Source organism: Orcinus orca, chromosome 9 (genome assembly GCF_937001465.1).
Source record: "Orcinus orca chromosome 9, mOrcOrc1.1, whole genome shotgun sequence".
In the NCBI taxonomy this organism is placed as follows: Eukaryota; Metazoa; Chordata; class Mammalia; order Artiodactyla; family Delphinidae; genus Orcinus; species Orcinus orca.
This window is the reverse complement of record NC_064567.1, coordinates 90859393-90884048: the sequence shown is the minus strand read 5'-3', so window position 1 is coordinate 90884048 and position 24656 is coordinate 90859393. Positions and strand designations below refer to the sequence as shown.

Genomic DNA, 24656 nt, shown 5'->3' with positions numbered 1-24656 from the left:
AGTACTTGCTATCAGCCATGTGGTTTGGGTTTCTGATTGACTGGGTTCAACTTAAATGCATAGGTCCAGGACAAGACATCTCATGGAAAGAGCTCAGAAAACTCAATGGTAGCTGAGTCTTCATGGGAATGAGAGAAACCGGAATGACTCAAAGTTCTGATTAGTTCACCAAAGCTATGATCTAGGCTTTGTGGTATAGTTGAAAGAACATCAACTACAAAAGAAAAATGATTGATTTCCAGCCCAAAATACCCACCTTGCCAGGCTGCTTGTGAGGATAAAGTATATTTGTGAAAATAAATCATGCAGTGTTTAGTAAATACTGGTTTGAGTCTTTTCCTCCCTCCCTCTTTTCTTCCATTCTCTCTCTCTCCCTTTCTTTGTCTCTCCTATTCCTCCTGATTGTCTTCCACAGTAGGCACCTTAGAAGCATCACTTCCTGAGCATCAGACCTACCACGACTTCCAGTTAAGTCTGATTTTTCAGTACTCACATAGACCTTCCCACAGTGACCTTCAAATGCATTAATCCTCTGGCTTCCTCCCACACCATCTCAGCTAGGGTGAGGCTCTATGCCCACATGGACGTAAGCAGAGGGTGATCGTAACCCTGAGTCAGGGTCCCTCAGGGAAGATGAGCAGAAACCTCAGCAAACTCAAAGCATGTGTTTCATATATCAGGAGAGAGCACAAAGGCAAACTGTCTGTCAACTGTTTCCACTGCTGACTGGGGAGGCCTTGCTGAGAGCACCCCAGCAATCCCTGTTCAAGCCTCCCTAAGGGCGATGCATTCTCCTTGGCGTTGTGGCAAATCTGCGTTAATGGTCCAGATGATAGGGGTTTGGTAACGTCCTCTAGAAAGAAGCTACCCATAGAGTTCCAAAGCAGAGTTCAAGCAGACCATATTGATATCCATGTGATCAAAATTATGCAGTGTTTATTTTGTAAGCAGATGGGGAAAGGCAACTGCAGCCCAGAAAAAAAAAGTTTTGGAGGTATCTGCAGAAGGGTGGTAGCTGAAACAATGCAATAGGATGAGATCACTCAGGAAGAGAGTGGAAAGCAACATTTAAGGAACAGAAAGAAAAACTGACATTGAAAAGACATAGCCTGATTAATAGGAAGGTACCAGAATAAAGTAGTATCTCTAAAGAATTTCAAGAATTCAAGAGGGGTAGGACTAAGAGTATGCGTTGAAATACAGGTTAAGAGAGAGAAGGCTTTCAATGGTTCTCCATTTCTCCTAGGATGAGATCCCAAATTCTTCACAATGTCCAAATGTCCTTCACCTTCACCTCACACCATTCTCTCATTCTCCCACCTTCTCTGCTCCAGCCTCGTTGGCTTCCTCTTAGTTCCTCTAAGGTACCATGGTCCCTCATACTGCAAAGGCTCCTACCAGGGCCTTTGTCTGTGCTGGTCCTCTGTGTGGAATACTCTTCCCCTTAGGTGCACTTGAATTTGTCGTTCCAGTCTCAGATGAAGCATCATTTCCTCAGTGAAGCCTTCCCTGACCAATTCAAGCCAAGTCAAATTCCTTAATTATGTGCTTTCATAGAATCACATTGCTTTCTATCCTAGCACTAATCTCAATTTATAATCATATGTTGATGAAAATGTCTCACCCACTAGAATGTAAACTTTATAAGTTGGACTCAAGGACTCTTAATAGAGCCATTAGGATTTTAATCAAACAGCAATGGTTGCCAACCGGAATCAAATCTGGTGTGGAAAGAGACTTTCTGTACTCTCTGTCCATTAGTACATGCCTAAACAACCCCATCGAAATCACCTTGGTGTTTCTCCATGATTTGGCACTCAAGACACACCCTGGCACCCTGGCACATGTCAAGCCTACAGACTTGCTGACTAGGTTTATATAAGACAAGCCAGGTTTTCCTGCCACTAGTTCTTAATCTTTGGAAGGGCTATAGACTCCTTTAAGAATCCAGTGAAAGCTATGGATATTGTTATGAATGAATTGTGTCCCCTCCAAAGAGATATGTTGGAATCTTAACCCCAAGATACTGGGAATGTGATCTAATTTGGAAATAGGGTCTTTGCAGATGATCAAGTTCAAGGTGAGGTCATTAGGGTGAGCCCTAATCCAATATAACTGATATCCTTATACAAACGGGAAATCTGGACACAAAAACATGTACAGAGGAAGACAATGTGAAAACACAACGAGAATGCCTTCTAAAGCCAAGGAGTGCCTGAGGCCACCAGAAGCTGGAGAGAGGCTTGGAACAGATTCTCCCTCACAGGCTGCAGAAGGAACCAACCCTGCCGACACCTTGATTTCAGACTTCTAGGCTCCAGCTCTGTGAGGCCATAAATTTCTATTGTTTAAGCCACCAAGTTTGTGGTCCTTTGTTGAGGCAGCCTCAGGAAACTAATACAGATACTTTCTCTAGCAATAAAAGCCCTTATGAACATAAGCAACTCATCATGTAATTTCAGGGTGTGTGTTCACAGATCCACCAAAGCCCAGTTAATAATTCCTGCACAGACGTTATAAAATTCCTGGGCCAAAATCCCGTGGGATAAGGCAAAAAAAGAATAGAAGAAAATTGGCATCAGCTACTGTTTGCTACAAGGTTGGCCCTTCACTAGACACTTGACATTTATTATTTCCCTGAATCCTCATAATCACTCCATGAAGTAGATGTTAGCATCCCCATTTCAAAAAAGACGAAATCGAGACCCTGAGAGATTTAACTTCGTGCACAAATTCACATATCTAGAGAGTGGTTGTGCTGGGAATATGACCTGAGTTTGTTTTACCCTAAAACCAAAGCTTTTTCCGTACTTATCCTGCCTCTGAGCATGAGTGATATGTGAGATCCAAAGCACATGATGTGTGGTTTCCGGGGCTGTGAGGTTACAGAGAGACCGGGGTTATGCATGTGTCAGTGGCTTCAAGGGAAACAGGAGAATAGCTATAAGAAAAAAAAGTTAAAGGACGTTTCTTTTAACTGCTTTCCTTCATTGTTTGGCATTATAACTTCTTTTGAACTAAGGATTTTGGCATAGAAGGATTTTTGCCTTTGCTTGGCAAGCATAGAGACAACAAAGGATTAATTAAGTCAAACTGATGGTAATAATTATCAACAGGCGTTTTAAAATAGGATTTTTAGGGGTAGAAGAGTAGTGTGGCTGAAACAGCAAAGCAAAGGAAAGTCAATCTCTCATTCATCAAAAAACATGTTTTGATGACCCATTCGACAGCAGGCTCCATGTTCTGTGGACAAACTCTGGCCACGTGGAGCCTTGAATCTCAAGGGGGAAATCAACAGTTATATCAGTCAATACAGTAAAGTAAAATGTGTGTGATAAGCAAAGAAGAGTGAACTATATAGCAAATAGGAGGGGTAACCACTGGGTCTAAGTTTACCTCAAAGTCTGAGTAGTGATTATCCTACCTTAGGGAATAAGAGAGAGGTGGTTGCAGGCAGAGGAAACATGTGCAAATGTCCTGAGGCAACAGAAGATATAACACATTTGAAGACCTGAGCCCAATTCATCACAACCTGAGTGTGGAATGGGAAGGGGGAGAAAATAATGACACCGGAGGGCTGTGTGGGAGCTAGGTCATGAAGGGCCTTGTCAGCAGCTGTGGGATGGAGACTGGGTTTCCCCAGAGAGTAGGAGGAGGTCAATAACCATTGGCAATAGAGGAAGGAGGTACAGGAGAGAGGGCTGCTGGCTGTGGGAATCCAGCCAGTCTCTCTGAGTCTCTGTTGCCTCATGGTAAGAGATAATATGGGCCATTGTGAAGACTAAATGAATCATGCCATGTAATACTCTTAGAATAGTGCCCCAGGAAGCATCAGTTCTTATATCATAACAGTAATACGGGCCAGACTGGTGGAGCCCTGTAACTGTCAGGTGCAGTGTTCCAAACACCATGCCTTTCCTTCCACACGTCTCCAGAGAACTCAGAGGCAAGTGCGGTAGTGGTGCTCTGCCCATAGCGCCCTGGATCGTACACAGGTTTCCAACAGGTTTGTCCTATTCCACCTTGGTCAGAGAGCAATGTTTTTTCCTCCTACCATCCTCAGACAAGATCTGCAAGTCTCCAGGTCTGTGGAAAGAAGGCTGTCCTTGGCTTCCTTTGAGAAGTCAGATGACTTCCATACACTATAATATACTATGAACCTATTATTTTGTTATCTAATAAATCAGCAAATGAACATGCAAAAAACAAACAAACAAACAACATCCCTACCCTACATCAGGGAGGGTGGCAGGCAGAGTCCAGGGCACTGGGCACTCAGCAGCGGACTGCTGGCCAATGGCCCTGGCAGGTCCACCCTCCATCTCAGCTTGGAGCCCACCAAGGCTTATCTCGTTAGGGGATTGCTGTGAGATGGCAGAGACTCACCCCAGAAGTATGCATCTGAACCTTTATGCCATATACTTCTTTGTTTTGCAGCTTTGAAAAAGCCTACAAGCTTTTGTGAGGCCTGTGGGTGGTAATACTTAAAAATATCACCCTGCTTCATCACCATAGAAAAATCCCAGGAAATTCAGTTCACTTGAGGGCTTCCCTCTTGTCTCCTTCATGTGCAATTTTAGAGACTTGGTCAAAATACATGTGGGTGTGAGTGACGGCTCTTCCAAACATGCAGGCTGTGGGACATGAGAGTTAAAATCACATTCAAGCTGTTCTCATCTCCTGACATGGGGCCTCTGAAGATGAGGACAGAACCCCTAGATACATGGGTACCAGAGAAAGGAGAATCTCTTTGTTCTGAAAATTTCTTCTCATTAAAGATAGACTCTTATATATGTTGCGTACCCACTATGCTCAGGGACCTATTGTAGCTTTTGGCTCATACATTATCTTTAACTCTACTAAAGCCATGAGGTAATTATTATGATTCTCATTTTCTGCAGCTATGGAAAATGCAGCCCAGAAAGGTCTATAGATTGGACCACAATTTCACACGGGTATTTTCACTCAAAAGTCAACAGGCTCCCTGTACCCCATTGCAGTTAGAGCCTGACATGTGTGAAGCCCAGCTCTACCACTACCTGGCTCTGTGACCTTGGACGAGCTACTTAATCTTGCTGTGTTTCCAATTCCTTAACTATAAGATAGGTAATAAAAATATTCATCTAATAGGACTGCACTGAGTTAAATGAATTAGTACCTGTGAAATACTTAGGACAGTACCTGGTGATTAGTAAGTGCTATAAACAAGTTAGCCATTACTATTATTATAACTGGAAAGAGAACAAAGTCCCATCATCATGAGAGCAAAATAGGATATTGTCCAAGGATTCTGGGCTAAAAGTATATATATATATATATATATATATATATATATATATAAAAAACCAAATAAATACATTTTAAAAAGAACAAGACAAAGAACATTCAATACGCAACCTCAACAGCTCATTCCAAGAAATCTTCCCTTAAAAAAAAAAAAAAGAAACGTCCAAAGCAGATACATGAGAAATGTTGGTTTTTAAAAATTGTCTTCCCATAAGAGCTAATTCCTGTATTTGCGTCTCCCACACCCCCTCTCACTTCCCCGCAGCTTCATTAAGGATCTGGATGAACTGAATAATACCATTTTAGTCACATGGTTATCTACCATTACTATTGGCATCCTGAAGTAGAGCCCATACAGAGGAATTTAGAGGAGGTTTACAGTCATTAAAATCTTCAGCCTCAAAGTTTATTCGGCTTATCCTCAGCTACAACTGGGATAATGGAAAGATAAGGATTTTTTGACATTCCTTAATGGGCCTAAGCACTAAATCCTAAATTGTAGCTGTGGTTATGGGCCCAGAACTTGCTATAGGCTCTTCTCAGAGTTTGTTGTTCTATGAATTTCGTTCAATTAGCAAATCTATATTGATCAGTTACCTGTGCAAATAACTATGGGGAATTCAAGAAAAGCTGAAGATGGGGACTTGCTCTTAAGGAAAATAAAGTCTAGCTGGGAAACCACAAACTGGTCTCATATTAAAACTAGTATGTGACTGTCAGGGTCTGGCTGGGGTATTAGGATGGCACCGAGATATCTCTCATACACTGGCTGAAATGTGATTGAAACCATCCCATCATAATTTCACTTTTTCACTCACATTTTTGCCACCCCTCCCTCCTAAAAAGAATCAAATGACTGTCCTGCTCACCTTAGGAATGATTTCCTCTAGGCCAGTGGTTCTCCGACAGCATCAGCATCACCTGGGAGCATGTTAGAAATGCAAATTCTCATGCCCAACCTCCGATCTATTGAAACTGAAACTCTGGGGGTGGGGACCAGCAATCTGTTTTATCAACTCTTTCCAGTGATTCCAGTTCATGCTACAATTTGAGAACTACCACTCTAATCATCCACCCCAAACTGGGCTAAAGTCCTGTGAAGGACACGTGTTTTTGCCTGAATATGTGTGTCTTGGAGAAAAGAGGACCCAACAATTCCATTGCCAGTAAAGGGAAGACTCCAAGATTTTAACAGCCCATCAAGTTGAATTAATACCTTTGATAAAAGATAAACTGATGGTAGAAGAAGATTGCCCCAACTCTCAAAGGTGAATCAAGGGAATGCCAGTGTTCTCCTTAAAAAACAACGTGGAGCCCTATGCCAAGAACGGTCAAATTGTTCATTAAAACCTGAAAGTTCTATAACCACAGCCGGACTGCAGGAACTTAGTTGGAAATATGTTTACAGTTGGCAATGCTAAATGCTCATCTCAATAATTCGGGGGTGAGAGTGGAGGGAGGATGGCATAAGAATTTTGTAAGGCTCTCAATTCCATATCACAAAACACTTTCTAGAAATTCACCAAAGTGCCGGTTAGCTGCTGTGTATGAGAGTCCTTATTCCATCATCAACCCTCAGACATCACTGGGAATTATAAACTTTTTAATACTTACAAGTCAAAGAAGGTGAAAATGGCGTTATATTGTTTAACTTGCCCATCTTCAATTGCTACTGAAGTAGGACATTTTAAACTGTTTATTAGCCATTTGTCTTTCTTCCTTTATAAATGATCTACTTGTGTCCTTTGCTTATTTCCTAATGAACAATAAATATTAATTGATTAGTAAAATGTCATATTATGTAGGAAGTACATGGTAAAATGTTTTCCTCCAGTTGTCAATTGTCTTTTAATCTCCTTTATGATATTATATTATTTATGATACATGTAATATTATAATCTATTATATATTATATAAACCACATGTGTAATATTGTATATATTTATATAATTTTTTTTATATAGACAACCTTATATAGTCAGTCTGTTTCTCTCTCTCTCTCTTTTTGCTTAAATTTTTTCAATCTGACATCAGGCTATGTTTTCCTATATTTTATTTTAGTATTCTTTTAAAAATCCTGGAGTGGTATTCTACTGTTTTAACATCCACCTCTTTAATACACTACCGTTTATTTCAGTGCATGGGTATGGGTAAAACTACAACTAGATTTTGTTTCTTAAAAAAAAAAAAAGAATGATTTTCCCAATACTTTTTTTGTAAGAAAATCCATCCCTCCCATGGGCTTATGATGCTTCATTTTGAGATGTTAAATTTGTGTATCTCTTTCAAGACTATTGTGCCCAATGATTTATCTGTGAATTTTAAAGTCTGTCCAACTTTTTATCTAACACTTCATTTTATAACTAGCATCTCACAGGGAGAGTCCACAGCTGTGCTTTGTTTTCTTCTCTAGTCCCAGTTATTTATTTTTCCAAGGTAAAATTTAAAATTACTTTGTCAACTTACAAAGGAAACCACTTTGGGGTTGGAATTCGATTTTTTTAACCCTTATTTTAAGTGGAAAAATTTTTCTCTATAGACTACTTAGTAGGTAATCTCAGGAAGTGATTAAAAATTATTATATACTGCTGTACATTTATGAAGTTTATGTATGTTTTTTAGCATACAGGTTCCACAAATTCTTGTAAGGGTTATTTCCAGGAGTCTTTGTTTTCCTGATGCTAGTGAGATTATAATTTTTGCCTTCATTTTATTTCTGATTATGTCTAGAATTTTTTAAACTATTGATTTTTAAAATATTTACCTTGAAAATATCTTCTGCTAAACAGATGTTCAACTGAGTAACAAGAGGCCAGTCTCTCCAACGGGCAGACACATTCAGTTTACAGGTGTTGTGGGCAGGGGAAGGTGAGCCTCTTTTCAGAAGCTGTGCACTTCCTCTTCACAGTCCCTGCCTGTATCTTTCCTCACACAAGATGAACTCACTGCATACTGGCTCTGGATCTTTTCATAACTACCTGCTTCTTGACGTTGAGCTCTCTAGTTAAAGGGCACCTCCTCAGAGAGGCCTTCCTTGACCATCTCCATCTGAAGTGGCTATTTATTCACTCTACTTCATCACCCTCTTTTTTCTCTATATAGTTCTTGTTACACTCTGGCTTTTTCAGTGGTTCCCTGCTCACCCACCAACACCAGAATGGAAGCTCCCTGAGGATAGGACCTGGCCTATCTTGTCCTTCACTGTATCCCAGTGCCTAGAAGAGAGTCTTATACACAGTAGCATCTCAGTAAAGCTTAGTGATTAAATGGGTTCCTGAGAATTTGGACAGGTGATGCTTCTTCAGCCTGAAAACCACAATCCCAGGACCCTTTTCTCTCTTTGGGGGACTTCACATACTGTTAACAATGGCCCACTGGCTGTCCTATTTCACTCTTGGCTGTGGCTAGAAAGACTATTACCTGGAGTTAATTCAGGAAAGTGATGCTATTGAGTAGTGGCATGAAAATAGAGGATGAAGGAATGACTTTGGCTGTCCCCAAAATATTCTCCCACTAGGGGAGATACCTGCTGGCGTCCTGACTGATCAGGCCAGGCTTTTGGCAGAAGTAGTAACAGTGGGTGAGAACATTTTCCTACCTTATTCCTGCTTGCCTGTTGCTTTTCAAAGCTTAGGAGCGGGGCTTCCCTGGTGGCGCAGTGGTTGAGAGTCTGCCTGCCGATGCAGGGGACACGGGTTCGTGCTCCAGTCCGGGAGGATCCCACATGCCGCGGAGCGGCTGGGCCCGTGAGCCATGGCCGCTGAGCCTGCGCATCCGGAGCCTGTGCTCCACAGCGGGAGAGGCCACAACAGTGAGAGGCCCGCGTATCGCAAAAAGAAAAAAAAAAAAAAAAGCTTAGGAGCGGAATGGTCAAGGCCCTTGCTCAGCTGAGCCCTCTGATGGCTAGTTAGTGATCATTCTTGCAGGTTGGTAAACTGCTGATGGATACTTCTTGTTTCCAGCACTGTTGTGGCTTTATATCTTTGTTTGCTTGTTTAAGTGGACATTTGGCCGTGAAGTCTGGGGAAAGATAAGAAGGTGCTGCCACAACCCAGAAGCCCACATGCACTGCTGTCAATCAAACAGATGTGATGTTCACGGTCTTACATGTAGCTTATATTCAAAATTGGTTGTAGAGAACTGTGTTTTAATGCATCCATTCAGTCTTTTCCTCATTTAATAAGCATGACTTTTTTTTAAACATCTTTATTGGAGTATAATTGCTTTACAATGATGTGTTAGTTTCTGCTTTATAACAAAGTGAATCAGTTATACATATGTTCCCATATCTCTTCCCTCTTGCGTCTCCCTCCCTCCCACCCTCCCTTTCCCACCCCTCTAGGTGGTCACAAAGCACCGAGCTGATCTCCCTGTGCTATGCGGCTGCTTCCCACTAGCTATCTACCTTACGTTTGGTAGTGTATATATGGCCATGCCACTCTCTCGCTTTGTCACAGCTTACCCTTCCCCCTCCCCATATCCTCAAGTCCATTCTCTAGTAGGTCTGTGTCTTTGTTCCCTTCGTAATATGCTAGTAGCATATACCTAGGAGGTAAAATAGCAACTGAAAATTGTTATCAGTTATCTTCTCAAGTCAAGCGCATTTGAAATGAACCTCAGTGTTCTCATTTATGAGGTGGTAATAATAATAACAACAACAACAATAATAATAATTTCTAGCTAAAAAGTTGTTGTAGAGATTAAATGAGGAAATCAGTATAAAACTCTGAATAGAGACCCTGACACAGAGTAAGTACTGGTTTCTATCGTCTAAGATTGGGGTTGATACTATTTTAATTTTCTCTATCCTTAATGTATTCTGTGCAAAATGTCAAGAACCATGAGAGCCATGTTGATTAAGAGAAAGTCACTATTATTTTTTAAATTAAGCTTATATTAACCGTGATGGTACCTGAGTATGGCTAAGGGTGGGTACATTACTGCCAATGGGTGTGAAGCAATGGAGAACAGACAGAGGTATCCCAGAGGGATGGCCAGCTAACGGATCTATGAGCACATAGAAGGCACTGCCTTCGTGGATCACCATAACCTAGATAAGATCCTTAGCAGATTTACACAGTCATGAAGGATTGATATTGTTGGTCCATGAAGGGTTGGTCAAACTCTCAGGGGAAAGAAACCAAAGGTAGGAAGTATCTAACATTTTGAGTGCCTATTACTTGCAAAGTCACTGGCTACATACTTTATAAATGCTGTTTCATTTAATCCTAACAAACCCTTTAGAAGGAAGAGGAGAAAACTTAGGCTCATAGAGAGCTCCAATAAGTTGTCCACAGTGATAAGTGACCTAGTCAGTCACTCAAGTACGTATGATTTCAAGCCCTTGTCCTTTCTGTTATATCCCATAGTCTCCCTCAGAAACTGACAAATATTAAGCAACTTAACTTTGTTAAGAGACTGGCATATAAACCAGAATGGCAATGCGTTATTCTACAATGGTGCTTTGAATCTTTGCAGCGAGTGGAATACTTAAATCTGCCATTTAGGACATTTACCTGTGGTAACAAATTATTTGAGAAGTAAAATTTCTAATCAGAGGGGAATCCACCTAGTCTGGAGGAATAATTCTTCTAAGCCACGGAGTTTATCGAATTCTGTCTGTCCCGTAGGCCTTGTTAAATATTTCTCTCGGGTTTGGGTGTTTCTATTCATTGCTCTGAACAGCCAAGGTCTAGGGAAGGCAGTGCTGGACAATGAGGCAAATACTTATCTCCTGTGTCCTTGTTCCTTTCCTCTGGTGCCAGAGGGTCTGCTCTGTGTGCCCTTTTGCTGACTGAGAGTGATAAGATCTACTTGAGTTGGGATTTGTAGTAGAGTGGACCAAGCTAGTAATTTACCCTGCTTTGATTTGTGGCTTCTTTGGCCTCTACTACCTCCACTTGATCTCGCCTAGTTCACCAGAGTTCTACAGAAGTGCTTGTGAGCCAAAGTTCCAGCTAAATAATGGTGCTGGTTTGCTTGGCTCTGTCTTCTGAGTGTGCTCCTCTATGGATCCTAGACAGGAAGAGGGAAGTAAAATCTGGGTATTCCTGGATCTTGCCCAAAGTAACAACACATAACTTTAATCTCAAAATTGTCCCCAACATTCTCCAGATATCTGCCAGATTCCATAATTTTCTCTCCTGCACACAGTTAGATAAACAGCGCCAAATCCTTGGTCTTAGATTCCCTAACTAAATTCCACATAAACCAATCTCCTTCTGCGAAACCGCTTTGTCTTCAAACAAAATGAGAACATTTGAGTGTTCTCTCACATTAGCCCCATTCCAACAGCATCTTGATGAGATAGCATTCCAATGGCAATCTTGCTTTAATAGAACTTCATGAATTCTCCAGTTTTTCAGCCCTGAATATGCAGACCTTCTCTTTCCATGGCTTAAATCTCGAAATAACTCCTTTATCCATTCATTATGTATTTATTGGTCTTATATTTTCAATCACAGAGCTTACCATTATATCCAAGTTTGGAAGCAATTAAGTTTAGCCCATTTATATCTAACTTCATTAAGTAAATTTGCTACTATCACTCTTCTAGAGACATATGGATTTATCTTAATAGAAAAATTATTAAACAGTTTATTTTTGAACTGACTGGTCATACTGAATGATTATATATGGCAAGAGTCTGGGGAAAACTTTATCTGCATTGCAGGAGCACCCACTTCAAATACCATTTTAAAAAATTGTCATTGTTGTATTATCTGAACTATCTGAACATCTGAAGAAAAATTGTTTTCCCCTCTTTCTAACCTTTGACCCAGGAAATACAAAGTTCTCATGACTGACTGGGAAGGTAAGGGGTTTAGGAAGAGTAGACTCATGAGTTTTCACAATTGTATGATAACCCGTTATCAAACAAGGACTATCTACATAATATAATTTCCATACAAAGCTAAACTAAAAAGTGTCCTCCAAAGTTCAATTGCTACACACTTGAACACATCATAATACTGTACTTTAATTGTTCTGAGTAGACAAAATAAAAGTCATTTTAAATTGATTGAACTGAAAAAGCTGAGACAGTATTTCCCAAACCAGTAGGCCTTCTCATTCAGGCTATTATCCTTTCTCATTAAATGGCAATGTCCACTATAAGGGGCATAGATCCATAGGCATGGAGATAATTCTGAATTTCTGATAGAAGGGGCCAATAGTTAGTGGCTTAGGGAAGAACATTCAGTTTGGAAATACTCTATATTAGGGTGACTTCAAAGGGAGATATTTGAACTGAAAATCTCTAAGGTGCTGGAGAGAGACCTTCAAGATGGCAGAGGAGTAAGACGTGGAGATCACCTTCATCCCCACAAATACATCAAAAATACATCTGCATGTGGAACAACTCCTACAGAACACCTGCTGAATGCTGGCAGAAGACCTCAGACTTCCCAAAAGGCAAGAAAATCCCCACGTACCTGGCCGTGTGGCTGACAGGGTCTTGGTGCTCCGGCCTGGTGTCAGGCCTGAGCCTCTGAGGTGGGAGAGCCAAGTTCAGGACATTGGACCACGAGAAACCTCCTGGCCCCACATAATATCAATCGGTGAGAGCTCTCCCAGAGATCTCCATCTCAACACTAAGACCCGGCTCCACCCAATGGCCAGCAAGCTCCAGTGCTGGATGCCCCATGTCAAACAACTGGCAAGACAGGAACACAACCCCACCTATTAGCAGAGAGGCTGCCTAAAATCATACAAGATCAAAGACACCCCAAACACATCACTGGATGCGGCCCTGCCCACCAGAAAGACAAAATCCAGCCCCACACACCAGAACACAGGCACCAGTCCCCACTACAAGGAACCTACACAAGCCACTGAACCAACCTCACCCACTGGGGGCAGACACCAAAAACGACAGGAACTCCGAACCTGCAGCCTGCGAAAAGGAGATCTCAAACACAGTAAGTTAAACAAAATGAGAAGACAGAGAAATATGCAGCAGGTGATGGAGCAAGGTAAAAACGAACCGGACCAAACAAATGAAGAGGAAATAGGCAGTCTACCTGAAAAAGAATTCAGAGTAATGATAGTAAAGATGATACAAAATCTTGGAAATAGAATGGGGGAAATACAGAAACGTTTAACAAGGACCTAGAAGAAGTAAAGAGCAAACAAACAATGATGAACAACACAATAAATGAAATTTAAAATTCTCTAGAAAGGATCAATAGCAGAATAACTGACGCAGAAGAACGGATAACTGACCTGGAAGATAAAACAATGGAAATAACTATCACAGAGCAGAATAAAGAAAAAAGAATGAAAATAATTGAGGACAGTCTTAGACACCACTGTGACAACATTAAATGCACCAACATTCGAATTATAGGGGTCCCAGAAGAAGAAGAGAAAAAGAAAGGGTCTGAGAAAATTTTGAAGAGATTATAGTTAAAAATTTCCCCAACAAGGGAAAGGAAATAGTCAATCAAGTTCAAGAAGCACAGAGAGTCCCATACAGGATAAATTCAAGGAGAAACATAAAAGGCACATATTAATCAAACTATCAAAAATTAAATCAAAGAAAAAATATTAAAAGCAGCAAGGGAAAAATAACAAATAAATACAAGGGAATTCCCATAAGGTTAACAGCTGACCTTTCCGCAGAAACCCTGCAAGCCAGAAGAGAGTGGCAGGATATATTTAAAGTGATGAAAGGGAAAAACGTACAACCAAGATTACTCTACCCACCAAGGATCTCATTCAGATTCGATGGAGAAGTTAAAACATTTACAGACAAGCAAAAGCTAAGAGAATGCAGCACTACCAAACCAGCTTTACAACAAATGCTAAAGGAACTTCTGTAGGCAGGAAACACAAGAGAAGGAAAAGACCTACAATAACAAACCCAAAACAATTAAGAAAATGGTAATAGGAACATACATATCGATAATAACCTTAAATGTAAATGGATTAAATGGTCCAACCAAAAGACATAGACTGGCTGAATGGATACAAAAACAAGACCTGTATATATGCTGTCTACAAGAGACCCACTTCAGACCTAGGAACACATACAGACTAAAAGTGAGAGGATGGAAAAAGATAATCCATGCAAATGGAAATCAAAAGAAAGCTGGAGTAGCAATTCTCATATCAGGCAAAATAAACTTTAAAATAAAGACTATTACAAGAGACAAAGAAGGATACTACATAATGATCAAGGGATCAACCCAAGAAGAAGATATAACAATTGGAAATACTTATGCACCCAGCATAGGAGCACCTCAATGCATAAGGCAAATGCTAACAGCCATAAAAGGAAAAATCAACAGTAACACTGTCATAGTAGGGGAATTTAATCCCCCACTTTCACCAATGGACAGATCAGCCAAAATGAAAATAAATAAGGAAACACATGCTTTAAATGACACATTAGACAAGATGGACTTAATTAATATTTATAGGACATTCCATTAAAAACAGCAGGATGCACTTTCTTCTCAAGTGCTTCTCAGACATTCTCCAGGACAGATCATATCTTGGGTTACAAATCAAGCCTTGGTAAATTTAAGAAAACTGAAATTGTATCAGGTATCTTTTGCGACCACAATGCTATGAGATTAGATAGCAATTACAGGAAAAAAACTGTAAAAAATACAAACACATGGAGCCTAAACAATATGCTACTAAATACCCCAGAGCTCACTGAAGAAATCAAAGAGGAAATCAAAAACTACCTAGAAACAAATGACAATGAAAACATGACAACCTAAAACCTATGAGATGCAGCAAAAGCAGTTCTAAGAGGGAAGTTTAGAGCAATACAATCCTACCTCAAGAAGCAAGAAACATCTCAAATAAACAACCTAAACTTACACCTAAAGCAATTAGAGAAAGAAGAACAAAAAAAACCCAAAATTAGCAGAAAGAAAGAAATCATAAAGATCAGATCAGAAATAAATGAAAAAGAAATGAAGGAAACAATAGCAAATATCAATAAAACTAACAGCAGGTTCTTTGAGAAGATAAACAAAATTGATAAACCATTAGCCAGACTCATCAGGAAAGAAATGGAGAAGACTCAAATCAATAGAATTAGAAATGAAAAAGGAGAAGTAACAACTGACACTGCAGAAATACAAAGGATCACGAGAGATTACTACAAGCAACTCTATGCCAATAAAATGGACAACCTGGAAGAAATGGACAAATTCTTAGAAATGCACAACCTTCTGAGACTGAACCAGGAAGAAACAGAATATATAAACAGACCAATCACAAGCAATGAAATTGAGACTGTGATTAAAAATCGTCCAACAAAAAAAAGCCCAGGACCAGATGGCTTCACAGGCAAATTCTATCAAGCATTTAGAGAAGAGCTAACACCTATCCTTCTCAAACTCTTCCAAAATATAGCAGAGGGAGAAACATTCCCAAACTCATTGTACATGGCCATCATCACCCTGATACCAAAACTAGACAAAGATGTCAGAAAGAAAGAAAACTACAGGCCAATATCACTGATGAACATAGGCGCAAAACACTAACAAACAGAATCCAACAGAACATTAAAAGGATCATACACCATGATCAAGTGGGGTTTATCCGAGAAATGCAAGGATTCTTCAATATAAGCAAATCAATCAATGTGATACACCATATTAACCAGCTGAAGGATAAATACCATATGACAATCTCAATAGATGCAGAAAAAGCTTCTGACAAAATTCAACACCCATCTATGATTAAAAAAACCCTCCAGAAAGTAGGCATAGAGGGAACTTACCTCAACATAATAAAGGCCATATATGACAAAACCACAGCCAACATCATTCTCAATGGTGAAAAACTGAAATTATTTCCTCTAAGATCAGGAATAAGACAAGGTTGCCCACACTCACCACTATTATTCAACGTCATTTTGGAAGTTTTCACCACAGCAATCAGAGAAGAAAAAGAAATAAAAGGAATCCAAATCAGAAAAGAAGAAGCAAAACTGTCACTGTTTGTAGATGATGATACTATACATAGAGAATCCTAAAGATGCTACCAGAAAACTACTAGAGCTAATCAATGAATTTGGTAAAGTAGCAGGATACAAAATTAATGCACAGAAATCTCTTGCATTCCTATACACTAGTGATGAAAACTCTGAAAGAGAAATTAAGGAAACACTCCCATTTACCATTGCAACAGAAAGAATAAAATACCTAGGAATAAACCTACTAAGGAGACAAAAGACCTGTATGCAGAAAACTATGACAATGATGAAAGAAATTAAAGATGATACAAACAGATGGAGAGATATACCATGTTCTTGGATTGGAAGAATCAACATTGTGAAAATGACTATACTACCCAAAGCAATCTACAGATTCAATGCAATCCCTATCAAACTACCAGTGGCATTTTTCACAGAACTAGAACAAGAAATTTTACCTTTTGTATGGAAACACAAAAGACCCTGAGTAGCCAAAGCAATCTTGAGAAAGAAAAAAGGAGCTGGAGGAATCAGGCTCCTGGACTTCAGACTTTACTACAAAGCTACAGTAATCAAGACAGTATGGTACTGGCACAAAAACAGAAATATAGATCAATGGAACAGGATAGAAAGCCCAGAGAGAAACCCGGACACATATGGTCACCTTATTTTTGATAAAGGAGGCAAGATTATACAATGGAGAAAAGACTGCCTCTTCAACAAGTGGTGCTGGGAAAACTGGACAACTACACGTAAAAGAATGAAATTAGAATACTCCCTAACACCATACACAAAAATAAACTCAAAATGGATTAAAGACCTAAATGTAAGGCCAGACACTAGAAAACTGTTAGAGAAAAACATAGGCAGAACACTCCATGGCATAAATCACAGCAAGATCCTTTTTGACCCACCTCCTAGAGAAATGGAAACAAAAAGAAAAATAAACACATGGGACCTAATGAAACTTAAAAGCTTTTTCACAGCAAAGGAAACCATAAACAAGACGAAAAGACACCCCTCAGAATGGGAGAAAATATTTGCAAATGAAGCAACTGACAAAGGATTAATTTCCAAAATTTACAAACAGCTCATGCAGCTCAATATCAAAAAAACAAACAACCCAATCCAAAAATGGGCAGAAAACCTATAGACATTTCTCCAAAGAAGATATACAGACTGCCAACAAACACATGAAAAAATGCTCAACATCACTAATCATTAGAGAAATGCAAATCAAAACTACAATGAGGTATCACCTTACACCAGTCAGAATGGCCATCATCAAAAAGTCTACAAACAGTAAATACTGGAGAGGGTGTGGAGAAAAGGGAACCCTCTTGCACTGTTGGTGGGAATGTAAATTGATACAGCCACTATGGAGAACAGTATGGAGGTTCCTAGAAATAGAACTACCATCCCACCCAGCAATCCCACTACTGGTCATATACCCTGAGAAAACCATAATTCAAAAGAGTCATGTACCACAATGTTCATTGCAGCTCTATTTACAATAGCCAGGACATGGAAGCAACCTAAGTGTCCATTGACAGATGAATGGATAAAGAAGATGTGGCACATATACACAATGGAACATTACTGAGCCATAAAAAGAAACAAAATTGAGTTATATGTAGTGAGGTGGGTGGACCTAGAGTCTGTCATACAGAGTGAAGTAAGTCAGAAAGAGAAAAACAAATACCGTATGCTAACACATATATATGGAATCTAAAAATAAAAATGGTTCTGATGAACCTAGGGGCAGGACAGGAATAAAGACGCAGACGTAGAGAATGGATTTGAGGACACGGGGAGGGGGAAGGGTAAGCTGGGCTGAAGTGAGAGAGTGGCATGGACATATATACACTACCAAAGGTAAAATAGATAGCTAGTGGGAAGCAACCACATAGCACAGGGAGAGCAGCTTGGTGCTTTGTGACTACCTAGAGGGATGGGATAGGGAGGGTGGGAGGGAGACGCAAGAGAGAGGGGATACAGGGATATATGTATATGTATAGCTGATGCACTTTGTTATACAGCAGAAATTAACACACCATTGTAAAGCAGTAATACTCCAATAAAGATGTTAAAAAAATAAATACAAGAAAATTTAAAAAAGAAAAAAAAAGTTTTCAATTTAGCTTTTATACAACTTTGTTTTTCCTGGAAGAGAATTCTGCATTTTATAGTACTGGGTTGGCCAAAAAGTTCATTTGGGGTTTGGGCCAATCCAATAGAATTTAATGGAAACTTTGCTAAGATGTTCTTTGCTAAGATGTTCTTATTCCATAAGATAGGACAGCTGTACCATGACTCTACAAGAAAGGTACCACTTCTGCCACGAGGAGTGAAACGAAATCAAGAGACCCTAAATATCTATTTCATATAACCACCCACTCTAGCCCGAGACTATACTGTTTATCAAACAAGTTTGTGTATTTAGTTAACTGGGAATTTTTCAGAAGTTTAGGTTGGTACCTCCTGGTTGGGAAACTAACACCAGTGTTTTCCCAACCTTTCTCCAGGCTGAGAGAACTAATCAACTAGGCTGAGAGGTTAGTTAAAAATGTACCTTAGGTTTGAGAAACGATTTCACAAGATAACCTTTAATTTATTGTGTTTTTTGATAGTTTTCTTTATTGATATTATAGAGCTCAAGTGAAATTGCAATGATAGCAGACGTATTTTAATAAGAAGAGTACTTATTTTGTCATCAAAAAGTACACTGATGAAGGAAAAGAGCACTTAGTTATCCAATTCGAACAAATGTACTTTAAAATAAATATACACTGTACCACTGGGAATGTTATAGGTGTAGCTGCAGCACAGAACACACACATGTATACTCAGATTACCCGAATACCATGAATGTTGTATCCACTGCAAATTATTCCTAAATTATGGGATAACTACATCCCGCTTCCTGATTGCTGAAGCTACATTACCCTTTCCATCTTAATTAGGAAATAGATATGGTAACTATGTGTTAATATTTGCCCTAATGAAAACAATATGAATTTTAAAGTAGGGATACAAAAGTGTCATTCTCCCTGAATAAAATATACAATAAATTATAGCTCAATGTTTTTTCTGCACGTTGCTTAAATAATAATTCTGCTTTAAAACAAAAGTACATTTCAGTTGTAATTATCCTAGCAGAGTTCTTAAAAGATTATTGATGCTAGAATATCCATATATGAAGTTAAGTTTATCATTTTAAAAAGATGGCCACCCACAAGGCCTTTAAATCTCATAAATTACTCACAAGACTTCAGCTGAGGAGGCCATTCTCTCCTCCAACTGAAGTCAGCAGAACAGCAAGGACGCTGTTCCTGCATCTGAGGTGCCTTCAGTAGATGGAGGAAAACACAATCCACATGCTTGGAAAAACTGAAAAACACCACCGTGTGGCACAGGTGAATACACCAGTTTAAAACAGAGGGAAAATTGAGAGGGTGGAGTTAGTAAAGAAAATCCAGCAAGGGGTGAGTATTGAGTTTTCAAATGGTGTGGAATTTAGCTTGGTGGGAAACTTAGTACTTCACAGGAAATTTCCTCAGAGATCTAAACTTTCTGGCCTTTTAAAAATATTTAAATGCTTTCATATTTTGAATACTGTGTCCTAATCTTAGGAAATGCAGCATTATCTCAATTAGCAAAGCTTCTTGTAAGAAAGTCACCCTGATAATTAGAACAATTGGGGCCAGAAAGGCCAGGCCCATTCCATTCCACATGGGTCAGTGGGAGAGGGAGGGATGGCTCTCTCCCAGGGCTGGGCCTTTAGAGTTGAAGGCAGAAGGTAGAGAAGACCACGGGGCTCGCATGGATCCTGGCAGTTTGCCTTGGGAGGGGTGCAAGGAAGTTGCTCCGACATAGCATAAAGGATCAGCAACACATGAGCCAGGGGGTCCGCAAAGTGGGACCCAAGCCTGGTGCAGGCCCACGTCAGGAATGGCATCCCTGTCCGCAGATAAGTGAGGCATCAGATGCTCCTCTTCACTAATACGGACCAGTTCCTGCCCTATTCAAGAGCACTCTTAGTTTTTACTATGATGGCCACTAGCGAGTTTTACACAAGACTGGTGACTGAGAAAACCCCCTATAGTCAGAGGTAACCCAAGCTTCACTTCTCAGGCTCTTGTGGCCATTGGGAAAGAGAGAACAGTGCCAAGGACCGAGGCTGAAGAGGGAGTCAGGGCCTGATCAAAAGGGCCTTGGACACCAGGCTATAGAGCCTCAGCTTTACCTGTAGGCAGTGGAGAACCACAGGGGCAGGGCAACCATCAGGTGTGTATTGAGGTCCCACCAGACATAAAATCCTTCCGGAAGGAAGACTTGGCTTAACTGCGAAGGGGTTTAACGACCAAAACGGGCAAACTGAAAAACGAAAGGCACCCACTTCACGTGTCCTGGATAGAATGAGTTCCCTTCCTTTCTGCTTTGAGTGGGGCTGTGGACTGGGGTGGGCAGATGCGAAGATCCGAGGCTAACTAAGAGGGGTGTGCAGTTTGGAATGGAGCGGGGCTATCTTTTGGGTGGAGAGAGAGAAAGTGGGGGAAATGCTGTCACAAAGGCTTGATCAGGTTGGACCGCCTCGAAGGCAGCTGTGAAAGTTTCCCCAGGTGTCATTCCAGATTCCGACCTTGACTGGGCTGCACGCTACTCTGTGACTCTAGGAACCCGCATGGGCACTGGAGACAACAGGGATTCAGGACTGGCTTATGAATGAATGAATGAACAAACGAACAAACAGAGGTTGGCTTCTAGAACGAGGACAAGGACAGAGTGTATAGAGATCTTGCAAAGGCCAGCAGTGCTAAGAGCCTGGACCTTGGTGGTGCCTGCTGAGGGGATGGACAAGAGGCAGTAGCTTTACTCTGATGGGACTCGGGACACTGACCGCCTATGAGGACTGAAGGAGAAAATATAGGTCAAGAATGACTCTGAGGCTTCTGACCCAGGCAACTGGACTTTAAGAGGAAGAGCAGGCTTTTGAGAAAGGAAAATGAATTTGGTGTAGATCACAGGAAGCACTTTATTCATTAGAGAAGCATTTTAACTCCCTTATAGCCAAGATAACCCATATTTATTACAAAAACAAATATATCAAAAAACACTTAGAAATGCAATTAAATTTGTTTATTGAAACAATATAGATAAACTGTGAGTAATACAGATTGTTTTCAGCGTAATATAAGCATCGCACATTTCTCCTGGTAACAGATGATGGATAGATGGCCAGATAAAACACAATAGTAGAAGGAATCTAGAATGATAAATTTTATTACTACATATCTCCCTAGAGATCAGCAAACCCAATCCCATTTAACAGATGAGGAAGTAAGGACCAGAGAGGCTAGCATTCTCCACTCTACATATGTTTAGGGCACTGACCACGTGCCAGGCACTTGGTGCTGGGCATATAAAAGTAAACAGAACACGGTACCCGTACTCACGGCGCTCATAGCCAGGCTAGTGAGTGAGAGCATCCAGGAAGCAGGAAATTTAGACACAGCCTAGTAAGCATTGTCAGACTAGCATGTTCAAGCTGCGAGGTGTACCCAGTCCAGGCTTGGGAGCAGCCTCCAAAGGCCATGCATGAGCTGACCTGGGAAGGCTGAGCAGAAGTCAGATAGACAAAGAGGCTGTGAAACGCTGCCCCAGGGATGCAGAGGTGAGGGGAAGCATAATATGTCTAGTGACTCAAAGGAGTTCCAGTACAAGGCAATTCTTGTCCTGGATTTCAGAAACAATAGTCCCCTGACTCCCAGTTCAGTGCTATTGTTAGAATGCTACCTGTCTCTACAGGTCTCTTGACAAGTATGTGATGATTCAGCACATATATCAATACTCTTGCATAGAAAAAAAGGAAGCATATATGGCTCATGCTTACCCAGAAATAGACATTAAGATTTTCCAAACCCTCCTGTTTAAAATATATCTTTAGAGGAATCATTACTTTGTGTTACAGCCTTTCATTTCCTCCCCAAATGTTTACATCCATTGGGTCATGCCATAAAGCTCTTAAGGCCGGAAGGGATTTTAAGGCATCACACTGCCAGCAGCCAAGGGAGCACAGGGTGGGGGAAAAGGAGGTGCTGGAGGCATGCAGCAGTGGGCTCAGCCACTACCCTGGTGCAGGCGACAAGCGGGTCATTGTCTGTAGAGAGCTGGGGCATTAATACCAAAACTGACCAAAGTCGTTCTGCTCTTTTTATCACCACATGCCAGCCATCTAGCAATTCCCAGTAAGGTCGATAACAACACATTCACCCCTGCTGACCCTCCCCTCGCCCCGTGTATGCCACCGCACTTCCCATACACCTGCACACAGAAAGCGCAGCTCCCAGACAGGCTTCGGAAACATCTGAGGTCCCCGTGTTAGCCATCTCTTCATATATTATCACATACTCTCCATTCCATTCCTTTTTGTAAACCTAGCCCAAGTAGTCACAACCACACATACAAAACAAAACAAAACACACATCGAAGTTTATCTTCCTAGAATTATGGTATTTATCTCTAATGAGAGTCTCATCTCTCAAGTCTCAAATCTGGTTCGAGCTGGGGCGGCTGGCATCTGATGTCTGATGCTGTCCCTTCCGTGTTCACACGCTTATCAGGAGCAGTCCTCGCTCATCCTCTCCGGCTGGGCTGTCTGGCATGTGCTTGGCGGGGTAAACACCGACGGGTCTTTAATGCCCAGCTGTATGTCGAAAAACCGTGTGGACAACAGCACACTGTAATTTTTGGTGAAGGTTTCCTGGACAGGATAACAATCCTTGAGTGTATAAATGCCAATCCAGGTTTCATCTATAGGAGGAAGACAAGTTGAGTTTTTAATGTACAAGACAGGCAAAATGTGTGTATTTTTAATTATGCAAAATATACATAAAATAGACCATTTTAACCATTTTTAAGTACAGTTTGGTGGCACTAAGTACATTCACATTGTTATGAAAGCGTCACCACCATCCATCTCCAGAAATTTCCCATATCCCCCAGTTGAAACTGTCCGTTAAACACTAACTCCCCATTCCTCCCTCCCCCCAGTCCCTGGAAACCACCATTCTACTTTCTGTCTCTGATTTTGACTATTCTAGGACCTCATATAAGTGAAATTGTACAGTATTTGTCCCTTAGTGACTGGCTTCTTTCACTTAGCATAATGTCCTCAAGGTTCATCCATGTTGTACCATGTGTCAGAATTTCCTTCCTTTTTAAGCTTCAGTGATTTTCCACTGTATGTATACACCAGCTTTGTGTACCCATTTGTCTGCTGATGGACACTTGGGTTGTTTGCACCTCTGGCCTTGATGAATAATGCTGCTATGAACATGGATGTCCAAATATCTGTTTGAGTCCTTGCTTTCAGTTCTTTAGGGTATATGCCCTATATTGCTGGGTCATCCGGTAATTCTGTGCTTCACTTTGGAGGGAACCATCATACTGTTTTCCACAGCACAAAGGCCTGTGTTTTTGAAACAGTCTTGGGGGAGGTGTGTTGGCAGCATTGCAGAGAAGAGCTTCACATCTATGTATAAAAGCAGATATAACAATGGCAGTAGGTCTGGTCGCTGCAACTTTAGTTAGTGTTTGGGGGAAAGGAAAAGGAGGCACCCAAATCTAATGTGTGACTTAGACAAACACCTTCCATGTCACAGACCTCCAGGGCATCATGAAACATCAGAGCCAAGGCTAAGCCCATAATAGTCAAAGTGGCAGAAAGTTACAGGGGGCCTTAGAAGGCTGAGGTGTTTGTTCAAATGCCTTGCTTAGATCCCAGCACTACACAACTAGCAGAGTACATTTGGGGACTGCAAATGGAGTTAAACAATTTGATTAAGCTTCTAAATTTCCTTAATGGACTTAAACATTATTTCCCATCCTGCTTCCTGAGATGCAATACTTGAATACTTTGTTGAACCCTTACACGATCTGGCTGACTTTCTGTCCGACCACTCCTGGACGGTGATCTGCTCCTGGGGTCCCCCAATGGAGTACTGGTCCTCAAAGGTGGAGTTCTGAGGGATGTCTAGAGGGTCCCAGGGGTCTGTCAGGGTGATCTTGGAGCACTGCTTGGTGGCTTGTTCAATCTGAAACATCACTCCATCCTTATAGAGCAAAATATATTCAAATAATCTGGAAGACAGATTGAAAGAGAACAGTTCAGGACTTTATGTTACAATCACCATGTCTTTTATCAGCATAAAAGCCAAAGACCTTTGATACAAGTTATTCTTAAAATAGAAAAAAATAGTTTTGCTGCTAGGCAATCATTTACTTACTTATAAACACTAGGTGCATGAACAACTTGAATATAAAATAATTAAAGTTCAGGGATCAAAACCGAATATTCATGAGACTGTTACCTATCATACCTATCAATTACCTATTACCTTATCAAGTACTTATTGTATGACAGACCCTG

At 40.7% G+C, this 24656-nt stretch overlaps 1 protein-coding gene and 1 long non-coding RNA gene across 3 annotated transcripts in view; one reads left to right on the top strand and one right to left on the bottom strand.

Annotated features, from left to right (window-relative positions):
• LOC117203556 (uncharacterized) overlaps positions 1–24656 on the top strand; it is a 218141-nt gene that overhangs the window by 168098 nt on the left and 25387 nt on the right. The window lies entirely within an intron of this gene.
• The window catches only part of EPDR1 (ependymin related 1), a 34458-nt gene continuing 31151 nt past the window's right edge, over positions 21350–24656 (bottom strand). Inside the window, exons 2-3 of the mRNA XM_012535165.3 lie at positions 24159–24367; positions 21350–23038 (exon numbers count right to left, since the gene is read on the bottom strand). Of these exons, the coding sequence (XP_012390619.3) occupies positions 22845–23038; positions 24159–24367 (403 nt within the window). The 3' untranslated portion in view covers positions 21350–22844. The remainder of the gene's footprint in view (positions 23039–24158; positions 24368–24656) is intronic.